Source organism: Cucurbita maxima, unplaced genomic scaffold (genome assembly GCF_002738345.1).
Source record: "Cucurbita maxima cultivar Rimu unplaced genomic scaffold, Cmax_1.0 Cma_Scf00041, whole genome shotgun sequence".
NCBI lineage: Eukaryota > Viridiplantae > Streptophyta > Magnoliopsida > Cucurbitales > Cucurbitaceae > Cucurbita > Cucurbita maxima.
Window position 1 is genome coordinate 379490 of NW_019272057.1, and position 12940 is coordinate 392429.

A 12940-nucleotide genomic window follows, 5' to 3' on the forward strand; every position below is an offset into this window, starting at 1 on the left:
ATGTAACCGTTAAAGATATGTATTAGCTGAAATATTCAATATCAACGTCGAGTATTTTTAGTCTTCTTTCAATCGTGTTGCCCACTTTTAGTTGAATAATTATTCAACAAGATCGTTAAAATCTAATTTTCGTTTTCGAATTCGTGTTACTTGGAGCTGAACTATTATGTCCCGTCAAATGTACGTTATTGTCAATATATTTGCCATTTTTTTTATTTCTCGAATTTATTATTTATATGAAATGCTTATTTCACATAATAATAATAATAATAATAATAATAATAATAATAATAATAATAATAATGAGGGAACGATGGTAGGAAACAATATTTTTAAAATATGATAATTTGAAACTATTTAAAACAATTGTTACTTTCGTCGATAAGATACATTTTTTTTATACACTTCAATCACGAGAAATCTAAACTTATCGTGCTTGATTTGGCGCAATTTTATATCCAGACTTTTTAGAAATTTTCTTAAAAAATATGCGAGTTAGTACAAAACATTTTAAAAGGACTCGTGTTAGTTTGTGGGTAACATAGTCGAGTTGTAGAGGATACAGAGGAAGAAATGTCGGGGTCTTCATTTCTAAAAACGAGGTAACGTAGTCATGTTATAGGAACTGTAGAAGAGTATCAGAGTCATCGAACGTCAAATAAAATCTAGATTTTTAATCATTAAATGAAAGTTATAACTTAAAATATTCGTCGTTACAATTTTATTTATTAACTTGAATATTTTTTTAGATTGAATTTATTTCTTTTAATACTAAAAAAAACTTAAAATGTTTTGTACAAATTTTCTGAAATTCCATAATTTCATCGGATGTCGAAATTTTTGTGTGATTAAAATTTTGAAATATATATTTCAAAATTTGGAAAATATTTAATTTAATTTGTATGACCCACCGACCTTTTTATTTCTCATTAATTAAGTCGCTTTCAAAATAATAATAATAATAATAATAATAATAATATATTATTTTAAAATATTAAGATTAAATTAAAAAATTGGGTGATGATTAAAAAAAATCTATATATTTTAATATTGGTGAATAATTAGTGTTTTAAAAATAAACTCGTTAATAAATTTTAAAATCTTTTAATAAATTCTCACGTATTCAAATTTTTTAATAAGTATTTAAATTTTAGTTTATTTTTTTCTTTTTTTGCAAGAATGTAATTTAATATTTTTTCTAAAAAAATTATTAAAAACTCTGAATAAATCAATATATTTCTTAACTACCAACCTAATTTATAAAATTTAAATATTAATTTGATAACCGGTTTAACCATTAACTAAATCATTAAAAAATCATATTTATTTACTATATATATTATATTAATAAATAAAATCTCATAAACTTTAAATAGGAAATATTTATTAGCTACAACGATTATTAACATTGGTTATGTTAAATATTTTTAATATTTTAATTATAAAATGGATTAGATTATAACCCTATTTTCGAGTGGCTCATATTCATCTGAGCTCAACCAGCAAACCAAATTAAATTTTTTATTTTTCAAAAATTCAACCCATCCTAACTTTTAGGGTCATTTGAGTTTAGCCGTCTGAATTAGTCAGGGATTATTCGGTCATATAAATACCTCTAATTTTTGTTTTCTTTATCGGTTGACGACCATCAATGTTTTTTTTTTTTTTAAATAATCCATATATTACAAATTAAAAGAACCCTTTATAATAATTTTAATATAATTCACCTATTTTTCTAAAATACCATTTTTTTTATAATTATTTGAATGTTTCATTATTTAAAATATATTTCAACGTAATTATTATTTAAAAAAAAAAACACAAACTGACCATTTTTGTTGACAATTTTATTTATTTATTTGAAGTGGAATAAAATTAATAATAATAATCGTTATTATTATGTTTTTAAAGAGATATTTGTTATTTACATCATCAAACAAAACAAAGCCAACAATTATTTCATATTATTTAAATCAGAATTAATATTTAGATAAATTATCTGCATTAAAAAAAAGCAATAGAATTTGGAGTTGTTACACTAGCACGTGCACATGAGTCATTTTAATTCAATCTCATCCATGCACGTGCACGTGTTTTCTTTTCACACTAACTATTTAAATGAACACTTGACATTAATTAACCTTATTTATATCTTTAATGGGTTATTTTAACATGTTTTGTTCTCAGTCATATATTTTTTAGAAAATTCTTAGAAAACATCAGAATAAAATTGTTCTAACAATCTCGATTTGAGTTTAGAGAAAGGAACCGAGCTGTGGTATGGAGACAAGTTATGTAGATTAAACAAGCCTGTAAGTTGAGGTGTCTGTCCTTAGATCTAAACTAAACAAGTATAGATTGAGTGACGTGGTTTAGTAGTTGTCTGTGGGTAGAACGAGGCAAACCAGTCTAGTTTAGTTACTACAGCATAGTGCTAGTAACTAGCAGACCTCTTATTTATTCTTCTTTCGATATCGAGTCGTGTTTCGTTGTCAAGTTGTCAAATCGAGCCAAACACACTTAGTTTTGGAGTTCCAATGACTAAGCCACTGAAAAACAAAAGACACAACACCATTTTTTTCGTTTTCTATTTCCAATCTCTTATATTTTCTTCTTCTATAGGGTTTTCGTGTAATAATCCAAGCCCACAGCTGACATTGACTCGTATCACTGTCGACCTCTTGATTTTAAAACACATCTATACGGAGAAATTTTCACACTTTTACAAAGAATATTTCGTTTCTCTTTTCAATCGACATGGACTCAAAATGTTCGGCTCTGTTAAGTTTATGCAAAACTGTGCCTCACACTATTGAGGACATATTCTATTTATATTGGCAAAAGATTAACTAATAGATCCGATTTCATAGGAAACTAACGAAGTAAGCCTATTCTTATGGCATGACTAACTTCAAGCTATTCTAATGGATTGACCAATTCTAACAGTCCCCTTCAATCCCAACAAGTCTTGTACATGTTGAGATTGTTACAATGTGTAGTAAAAGGAGTTTTAGACAGTGGTTTTGTCAGGATATCAGCTACTTGATCACTTGATGAAATGAACCGAACTTCCATTGCTTTACGTGCTACTTGTTCTCGAACAAAATGAAAATCAACTTCAATATGTTTCGTTCTAGCATGAAATACTGGATTTGAAGTTAAATATGTAGCTCCGAGGTTGTCACACCAGAGGCGAGGAGCCTTTGATTGATACACGCCCAGTTCCTTCAGTAATGACTTGATCCAAATCATTTCTGCAGTAAGATTCGCAATGGCCTTGTATTCTGCTTCGGTGCTTGATCTTGACACTGTAGCCTGTTTTCTGGAACTCCATGAGATTAGATTTGCTCCAAGAAATACAGCAAAGCCGCTAGTTGAACGTCGATCATCGGGACAACCAGCCCAATCAGCATCAGAAAACCCCGACAACATCATGGTTGATTTCTGAATTTTCACTCCTAATGCTAGTGTGCCTTTAACATAACGAAGAATTCTCTTCACAGCACCCCAATGAGCATCAGTAGGTGTATGAAGATATTGACACACTTTATTGACAGCAAATGCCAAATCAGGCCTAGTCATTGTCAAATATTGTAGTGCTCCCACTGTACTTCTGTATTTGAATTGTTCTTCAGCTGATAAGGGTATTCCTTGTTCTCTGAATAATTTTTCAGCAGAACCCATTGGTGTAGACATAGGTTTGCATTTTTCCATGTTTACTCTTTTCAACAAATCTAAAGCATATCGTCTCTGTGACAGTATGATACCATCTCGTGTTTTCTTGACTTCAATACCCAGAAAATACTCAAGATCACCCAAATCTTTTACTGCAAAATCTATTTTCAATTTCTGAATCAACCTTTCGGTTGCTTGATCAGAGGAGCTCACAATAATTATATCATCAACATAGATGAGCATATAGATAGTTATCTCTCTGTTTTTGAGAATAAAAAGAGATGAATCAGCTACTGAAGCCTTGAAGCCTAACTCAATAAGTTTTCCAGTCAACCTTGAATGCCAAGCTTTTGGGGCTTGTTTCAGGCCATAAAGGGCTTTCTTGAGCTTGCATATGTAATTCTTTGGTTTGGCTGAGTCTTGAAATCCTGGTGGTTGTCGCATGTACACTTCCTCTTTCAGAATTCCATGCAAAAATGCATTTTGGATATCAACTTGTCTCATATTCCAGCCCTTGGTTACTGCTAGCGAAAGAATGACCCTGATTGTTGACGGTTTGATCACAGGGCTAAAAGTATCAGTGTAATCAACACCAAATCTTTGCTTGAATCCTTTGGCAACTAATCTTGCTTTTAATCTTTCAACTGACCCATCTGCTTTTCTTTTCACTTTATACACCCATTTACTATCAATGAGATTTATTCCAGGTTTGGGTGGAACTAGATCCCAAGTGGCATTTCGTTTTAGCGCTGAGAGCTCATCATTCATTGCTCCTCTCCATCTTGGATGTTGCATGGCTTCCTGCAGGTTTCGAGGTTCAGTAGCAGTCTCTATGATCGGAGTTGTGATAGTTACAGCGCTTGCGAATTTTCTTGAGGTTTCTGAATATCTGATAGTTCCATCAGTGAATTGTTTAGCTTGTACAATGTTATTTCTCAACCTTGTTCGCATTGGATGTTGACTAGCTGCTTCAGTTGGTTGATCAGACACATGTTCATGAGTTTGGTTTTGAGCATTGATCGAACTGCTCTCAGCTTCATATTCTGCAATTTCCTCTGAACTTCTTGTATTATCTGCAGAAGATAAGCTGACACCAGACAAGTTGTCACTAGCAATATTATCAGTTTGACCATCATTCATATGGGAATTACTAACAACTGGTTCAATATCTGTAAGAGCATTTTCAGTGTAAAAACTAGCAAGTTTGGCTAAGGCTGGAAGTAGAACAGGATGATGTGGATTTGTGGTTTTGTTTGGTGGCTTAGATTCTTCAAAAGGAAAAATATTTTCATCGAAAACCACGTCTCTAGAGATGTAAATACGTCCTGTACTTCTATTTAAGCATTTATATCCCTTATGAGAAGAACTATAACCCAAGAATATACATCTAGTAGTTCTGAAACTCAGTTTCTTGTTGTTGTAAGGCCTTAAATTAGGCCAGCAAGCACAGCCAAACACCCTAAGCATGGAGTAGTCTGGACTTTTACCAAACAATTTATGAAGTGGTGTGTCTTGTTGTATGGTTCGGCTGGGCATTCTATTTATAAGAAAGCAAGCTGTGTTGAAAGCTTCATCCCAGTAGGATAGAGGCATGTTGGCTTGAGCGAGTAAAGCAAGGCCAGTTTCTACAATGTGTCTGTGTTTTCTTTCGACTAACCCATTCTGCTGGTGTGTGTGAGGACAGGAGATATGATGTTTTTGAAATTGAAGGAATCTGATTTGCATAGTATAATGGATTGACCAATTCTAACAGGCTCAACCAAGGGTAATGGTCAAAGTTTGAAGACGAGGAATGGACGAAACACAACGAACTTAAAATTGTGGTGGTATTGATTCATCAATGAGATTTAAACCTTTAAAAAACTCGAACAATAACAATTCAACTATATTGTGAGGTATTGATATATATTAATACCAGGCTTCGTAACGTTTTCTCTCGATTAAAACGTGTATCATTGATAAAAATATCAAAGATTCGTTCTCCAAAGATACGTCCGTTGAACAAAAAGATTAAAAAAAAACATAAATGTGTTTAATAGTAATTAATGTTATTTAGTTAATCTTTAAAAAATAATATTAAAATAAGTACAACAGAGTGATTAAGATACTAATTATCATCCTGAGTTTGATTAAGTTTGTTTTCTCGCTAATTCTTTAAAAGGTTAAAAACATTTGAATTTTTGTTCAAAATAATTTTTTTATTTAATTAACTCTATTTCGTCATAGTGGGCCACTTATATAAATTTTATAAACATATAATTAATTAAAAATTATTTTTATAAATAATTTTATGTCGTATTAAAATATTATAATGTCTAACAACTCGAAAATATATTAAGATAAATTTAACGGTTTTATGTCACATCGATATGAATTGAATTATTAGAACGTGGAAGATGTCGAAAAGTGCAGTAAAACACGAGATTGATAAGACAACATTATTGTAACACATTTTTTAATATATTAATTATTGTTTATTTTATTATATGATTTGAAGATGTTGAAGGAAAATCGTAGGGATAGGTTCTTTTCTCATTCAAAATTCAAAAGAAAAGCCCAAAAAAGGGGAAACAACAATGTTTTCATTAATTAATTTAATATTAATAAATGGCCTTGATTAAATCAACCATGCTTTAAAAAAAATAATGTGGAATTATTTATGAGATGCGACAAGACATTATAATACAACTCATGTTTTTAAAATAATTAAACTATGTTTTTTTTAATGATGTTTGGTTTTTTTATTAGACACGCATGTTCCTATTTTATATTATATATACTAAATAATTATTTTGGAGACATTCTTTTCGGTTGGTAATTGATAATTCAATATAAGTAGGTAACGTGATCCTATCGTAGAAGATGTAGAGAAATGTTATGGTCATCCTGTGCAAAATCCATATTCCAAATTCTGGTATGAATTCTACGCATGGAGAATTATAGATAGGATCTATCGAGAATCGAGACTAACATATATTATCATATTTTGGATTTTCCTTTCGGGCTTCCCCTCAAAGCTTTACAATGCATTTGCCACCGGTTTCGTTCTCCTCCCCAACCAATGTGGGTTCTAACAAGATATCAAAACTATATTCCAAATCTTAGTTTGAACTCTAGACATGAAACGTTACATATGATATTAGAGCAAAACCTGTGAGATCCCACATGGATTGGAGAGAGAAACAAAACATTTCTTATAAGGGTGTGGAAAGCGAACAATAACTATGAACGGTGAGCTTGAGATGTTACAAAACCTGCCCAAAACATTATAAATAGTATATGAAGGAACCTTTCCCAGTAAAATGTAGTTCGAGGATAAACTAAAATAGAAGTTGATGGACATGTGATACCGAAGTAAATGGAATGAACCACGACTACAGCCGAACGAGATGGATTATGAATACATAAAACTGTAGTTAGACCGAGACAATGATCCAAATATTTGTATTATTAATATATATATATATATATATTTTATAAAAGTTACTATATTTTAATTTTTTTTAAAATGGTGAATTTGGGTAAGTTTAATGATATTTTTGAAATATTTTTAAAGTTATTTTTAAAAAATATATTAACGATAAAAACAATTTAAGGATATTATGAATTTTCTAAAGGTTACATAAGATATGACATAAATTTGAGGCCAAGTTCCTCTTGATGGGCTCTGGACTGGGCCGGGAATGTTGAGCTAAATTTCAGGTTGGATCCGGAACCGGGTCGAGTTCGCGCTCTCAATTTCTCCCAATAGCAAGAGCTTCGCTCGTGAGCTCTGCAACTGCGACTGGCGCGAGCCATCGTCTTGTTCCTTCGAAGCAACCCTCGCGGGAGAGTTAAATCCGTCGATATTCGTTGAAGTTTGCGACGATGCTATGGTTTGGTCATAGTAACTAGGATACGATGGCGTTCTTCTGTAGGATAAATCAATTCAAGAGGCATTATTTTCAAGTTTGTTATGCTTCTTCGATCGGTTCGGGTCGTACAACGAAGCATGTTTCTGAGTATATATCGCGTATAATTCCCCGTGGACCAGCTGATTTTGGCGGTAAAGTCAGGTTTTATGCTGCCCCGGTTCAGGTACTGATTCTGGTCCTTATGGATGGCAATGGTGCATTAGTTCTTGAATTTGGGATAAATTATATCAAAACTTGTGTAGTAATGTTTTTCAAAGGTTTCAAGTCCTGTTTTAGATGCTAAATTTTCATGCTTTGAACTTTCAAAAGTTGCGTATTGGGACAGGGAATAGAACAGATTTTAATTATTCTTTTTTTTTTTTTTTTAAACTTACATATATTTTTTTTGTATTATACTAAAGATTCTTTTAGTTAGCTTGTTAAGCCTGCATTCACCCTACTGATTATAAATTAGGCAGCTGATTTGAATTATAAGAGTGTTTAATTCATAAAAAAATGGCGAGACTGATCTTGTTCATTTTATGATATGTCATTAAAGTTTCAGGGAAAGGCGAAGAAGGAAGAGAATAATACGAGTGGACCACGACTTAATGATAAAATCAAGGCTGAGTTTGTGAGGCTTGTATCTGATGATGGTATGTGAGATGAATATTGAATTTTTGTTAATATCATAGTTTGAGATCTATAAGTTGTGATGCCTTTTCACGTTCTTGGGATTGATATATCACGTTCGTAGTGATGCATCTAGGCGGTTAGCGTAGCTCTCTCCCCTCTGACAAAATGGGAAAGGTTCATGGAACAATAAGTCCTCATATTTGGGTAAGAAGGGTGCGTGGTGGATGAGGAATTTGATTTTGATCATGTCTGATATTTCATGTGCCACTACCTACTACATGGATAAAATTTTCTAGAAAACTAGTATTGAATCGATCTATTGGAACGTGTTATAGGGTGCGCTATCTTGATTGTGAAGAAGTAGTAGCATGAAAATAATGGAAAAATGAGGAAGAAAATGAATGTTTTTTTTTAATAAAAAAGAAGGAAACATTATAATTTGGACAAAAGGAAGGGTTTCCTCTTAATGGGCCGAAGGAGTTGCACAACATTCTCCATTTGACTTGAATGTCAGAAGTATGATTAAGTACAAAAAATTCTTAGAAGAGATGCCATCGACAAATCCCAAAAAGCGATTTTCTTGTCTTGAAAATCTGAGGGTCTGACAATCTCTTTAAACCAAGTAGCCCAAGCAAGAACTAATGCACCCACCTTCACCATATTCCAAGCAAGAAACAATGCACCCCCAATCACCAGTCTCCAAAACTCTTTGAAAATGAATGTTATCGGGTATAGAAGTTGTGTAATTATGTATTGGGCTTGAATGAGGATTGTGTTTGTTTATTACTTGTTGATGTGTTGCATATGAATTTTTGTAGGACATGCAATTCTTTCACTTCGTGAAGCTCTTGGACGTGCTCGTGAGCTCAAGCTGGATTTGGTTGAGGTAAACTTCCATTTTTCATGTTGCCAGCATTTTCTGTCTTTTTATATGTATAATTCTACTTTCAATCTCAGTAATTAGTAGACTTTCATATTTGTTATCGGGTCATGCAATATTTCATTCATGTGTCATATTTTTTAGGTCCAACAAAAAGCCAACCCACCTGTCTGTAAAATCATGGACTTTCACAGAGAGAAGTACAAGCAGCAAATAAGGGAAAAGGATCGTGTTAAAAGCAAGGTGAGTTCCTGATACGAAATACAAAGTCTTAATCATGCCACAAAAATTGCATGGTGGATGACAAGATTCCCATACATGTTAGGATGTTAGGATTTAGGGAGGTTTTATTATACTTTTCTAGTTTAGAGTATTATTTTTAAGGTTTTAAGTTACGATTAGTTAGTGGTCATTATGGTATCGATGGACATGAGAGTTACAACCTCTCAATTGACCATAGGTTACTTTAAGATTTATTTTCAAGGGTATAAATAGTCAACTATGAGAATTTTGGATATTAAAATGAAAGTTGCATATTATGCTTCTTTTAAGCCATGAGGTTGTTCCTTTGCATTTCTTGTGTTAAGATTTGCATTCTAGAGTCATTCAAGTAGTCTTGATCAAGCTATCTTGTAGAATGATTTGAATCACGAGTTTTCTTTACTCTTGATCTTGATCATCAAGGTAATCCGTTCCAAAACCTTCCCTTGGACTGATTCTTTATCATTTTTGGATTTCTTTGATAATTTAATCTAAAAGGTCTTGTTGCTCAACAAGGTTATTAGATCAAATCCCAAGAGCTTCATAAAAGTTCCTTAAAAGTTCCAAGGCAATGTACATATGGGTTAGTGTCTTTTAGACAGTGATAATGCCTTTGGTCGGGATATTGTATTGAAATCAAGAATTTATTGTTTAACTGATAATGCCTTTGGTCGGGATATTGTATTGAAATGAAGAATTTATTGTTTAACTTTTGCTACTTGATCCCATGTCAGTGCTGAACCGTATTTTATCATAAAATTATGTCAAATTGGTTTTGTATTCCTCTTCATTTTGATAATGAATGAAGTGGGTATAATACAGCCACAAACTTGGATGATTGTAAACATCTAACATGTTTGTACTTCCTTCATGATTGCATAAATAAAACGAACAATCAAGTTGTTTGTCTGAGCTTCATTATGATTGGGCATTTTAATATTATTCCACGAATAACCGTTTTAAAATTGTGCCAGTTTTAGTTAATCTTTTTCCCAAAAGGAAAACCTGTTAGTATTTCAGGTCTTGAGAAATGACTCGTAAAATTTATATTAGGAAAAGTGTTGCATGTGTTGTGAAACAGATTCATATTCTTGCAGGCTGAAGTGGGTTTAAGAAAGGGAGATCACAAAGAAGTCCGCTTCACTGGGAAAACTGTGAGTAATTTATTTTTTAATGTTCAGACCTTTTGCTGCCATGAATATAACTTGAAGACTCTCTGATGGTGATATGATTGAATGCCTTGTGGATGGAACATAATTTTCTATTCTAGCCTCAACAGGAAAGTAAAATTGCGTACAAAAGTCCTACTATGACCATGAATACTGTGTTTTAAGCCATGGCTTATACTCTAGTACTGTACCATCCTTTCTTAAAAATGATTTCATTATAGTTTAAGATTAATGTTCTTCAAGTATTGTGAATTCATCTTCAGCAATTTGGTCCTCGCTTCTATAGGTCTATATGGAAATCAAATACCTAAAAACGTTAAACTACTTAATTAAGAAACCTCTATGGTGTTCGACCTAGTTCGTGGATGGAAACATTGAAAAGTCAAATGTGGATATCACCATTAACCTATTTGTTTATAAAAAAAATAGTTTCATTTTTTTCATTCAAAATATGAACTGCAGGCGAAGATTTTTCTGCATTTAATAATTTCCTTCAATTATTGTTACTACCTACAACATTGACATTAATTTTGGTATGTTGTCCATACCCAAAGAATTGTGAAGGATTCGGTTCCTATCACACTACGACACCATTTTGTTGTAGTATGTACGAGGTTAACACTAGAGTTGAGACAATTTCTTTTCCGCTAAAAGAATCCTTGAGCTCCGAACCGACTTTTGACCATTATGAGAGCTTAGAACAAAACTCTTAATATTTGATGCTAAAAATTATTTATTTATTTATTTGTATTGTCATCAGGAAGAGAAGGACCTAAGGATGAAAGCTGATATGGTAAAGCGATTGATGGAACAAGGTTACCGTGTGAAGGTATTATTTTTCCATTTTACAAAATGATTCATAATTTCTGTTCTTTTTAGTTTCTTATTTCTTTTCAGAGGTGTGTTTTTCAATACAAGATCTTCACAAATATGTTCTAAACACTAACTGTTCATTGTTCAATAATATCTTACTTTTTTGTTCACTGAACAGTGTAGTGCCAGGGGCGGTGAGGATCAGGACTTGGGTGGCTTGTTATCTCGTCTCTCTGCTTTGGTATTGCCTCATGAAACACTTCATTCTCTCTTGACAATACCAGTTCATCAATTTCTATTGTCTTATCCTTCCCACCGCATATAATGAACAATCTTTTTGCAGATAGAGGATGTGGCAATGGTGGAAAGTGGACCACGAGTGGAAAGAGGACAGGCATATGTTATAGTCAGGCATGTTAAATTTGGCCCCTCAAAGAAAGGGGGCGGTGGAAAAGCATCAAAAGTTGCTGTGAGTGCAAGACAGGAGGTTATAAATGGCACCACCCCTCTGGTTCCGGCGGCCCGCTCTTCAACCCCTGATGAAGAAGAAAAAGGTCCTGAAGAACCAGATTCTGAAGCAACGTGGTCAGTTGTTGATGGTAATAATGATTTTGATGAAGTTTTTGACTTGAAAGATGATGCCAATGGGATTCCCTTAGAAACCACTGCCAATAAAATGAATGTAGCTTCAGACAGGGATGCTAATGTCTCAGACCTTTCACCACCGACGCGGTTGCCTGATACGAGTAGAACCAGCTCCGTTCCACTCTCTCGACAAGATTCTTCCACCAAAGCCGATAACAGATACAAAAAGATCGAACCTGCAAACCGGTTCCAACCACCAAATGTAACGGATAACAAGGGCCGAGGTGCTAGAGACTCACTCCGATCAGATCCCCAGATTCGCAATCAGAGAAGGCAACCACTTATGAAAGAAACCAGGCTAGATGACAACAATTCTTCTGCATCAAGAAACATTAAGCATCCCTCAAATGAGACATCCAAGTCTGGTCCATCACATCATACCGATCCTGGTCCATCCAAAACTAGCTTTGGGATCTTCAGCTCTCTAAATGCCAATGCTCCAGGAAAGCAAGATGCAGCATCCACAAGTTATCGAGGCAATCGAGGGCTTCCATACCCTCCATCGACTAATCCGAACGTGCCTGGAGCTTCAGAAAGTTTGAAGTTTTCATTAACAAAATCTGACGACAATGTGAACAAGGGATCGAAAAGCTGGGGAATTTTCAGTGAGGGTCCTAATAATTCCCCAAACAGGATATCAAAACCTAACTGAGGTGAAGGTAGAACATGTTTACAGTGATTGTTTCAGTATTATATGGAAGGCTGAATTTTGATGAGGATATTTATTTGGACATGGAACATAGCAGAGATTCTTCTTCAAATAGTTACTACTCGCCGTGCTGTTGTGCACGTTGCAAGTTTTATAGTGATTTTGAGTAATAAGAATATTGTCCACTTGAACATTTTTAATGGTCAAAGATCAAAGAGCAACGTCTCGATATTTTAGGTAGATATCAACATTGTAATAAGCGAGCGCTTTCATTGGACAAAACTCAAAGTTCACAACATTGAGACGCTCGAGGCAAATG

General features: G+C 33.4%; 1 protein-coding gene across 1 annotated transcript; it reads left to right on the forward strand.

Annotated features, from left to right (window-relative positions):
• Positions 1-7365: 7365 nt before the first annotated feature.
• Positions 7366-12852, forward strand: LOC111469788 (translation initiation factor IF3-1, mitochondrial-like). Its single transcript, XM_023115215.1, has 8 exons — positions 7366-7752; positions 8128-8224; positions 9023-9090; positions 9229-9327; positions 10443-10499; positions 11275-11343; positions 11506-11568; positions 11671-12852. The coding sequence occupies exons 1-8, from the start codon at positions 7576-7578 to the stop codon at positions 12622-12624; spliced, it is 1584 nt and encodes a 527-aa protein (XP_022970983.1). The 5' UTR covers positions 7366-7575; the 3' UTR covers positions 12625-12852.
• The last annotated feature ends 88 nt before the right edge of the window (positions 12853-12940 follow it).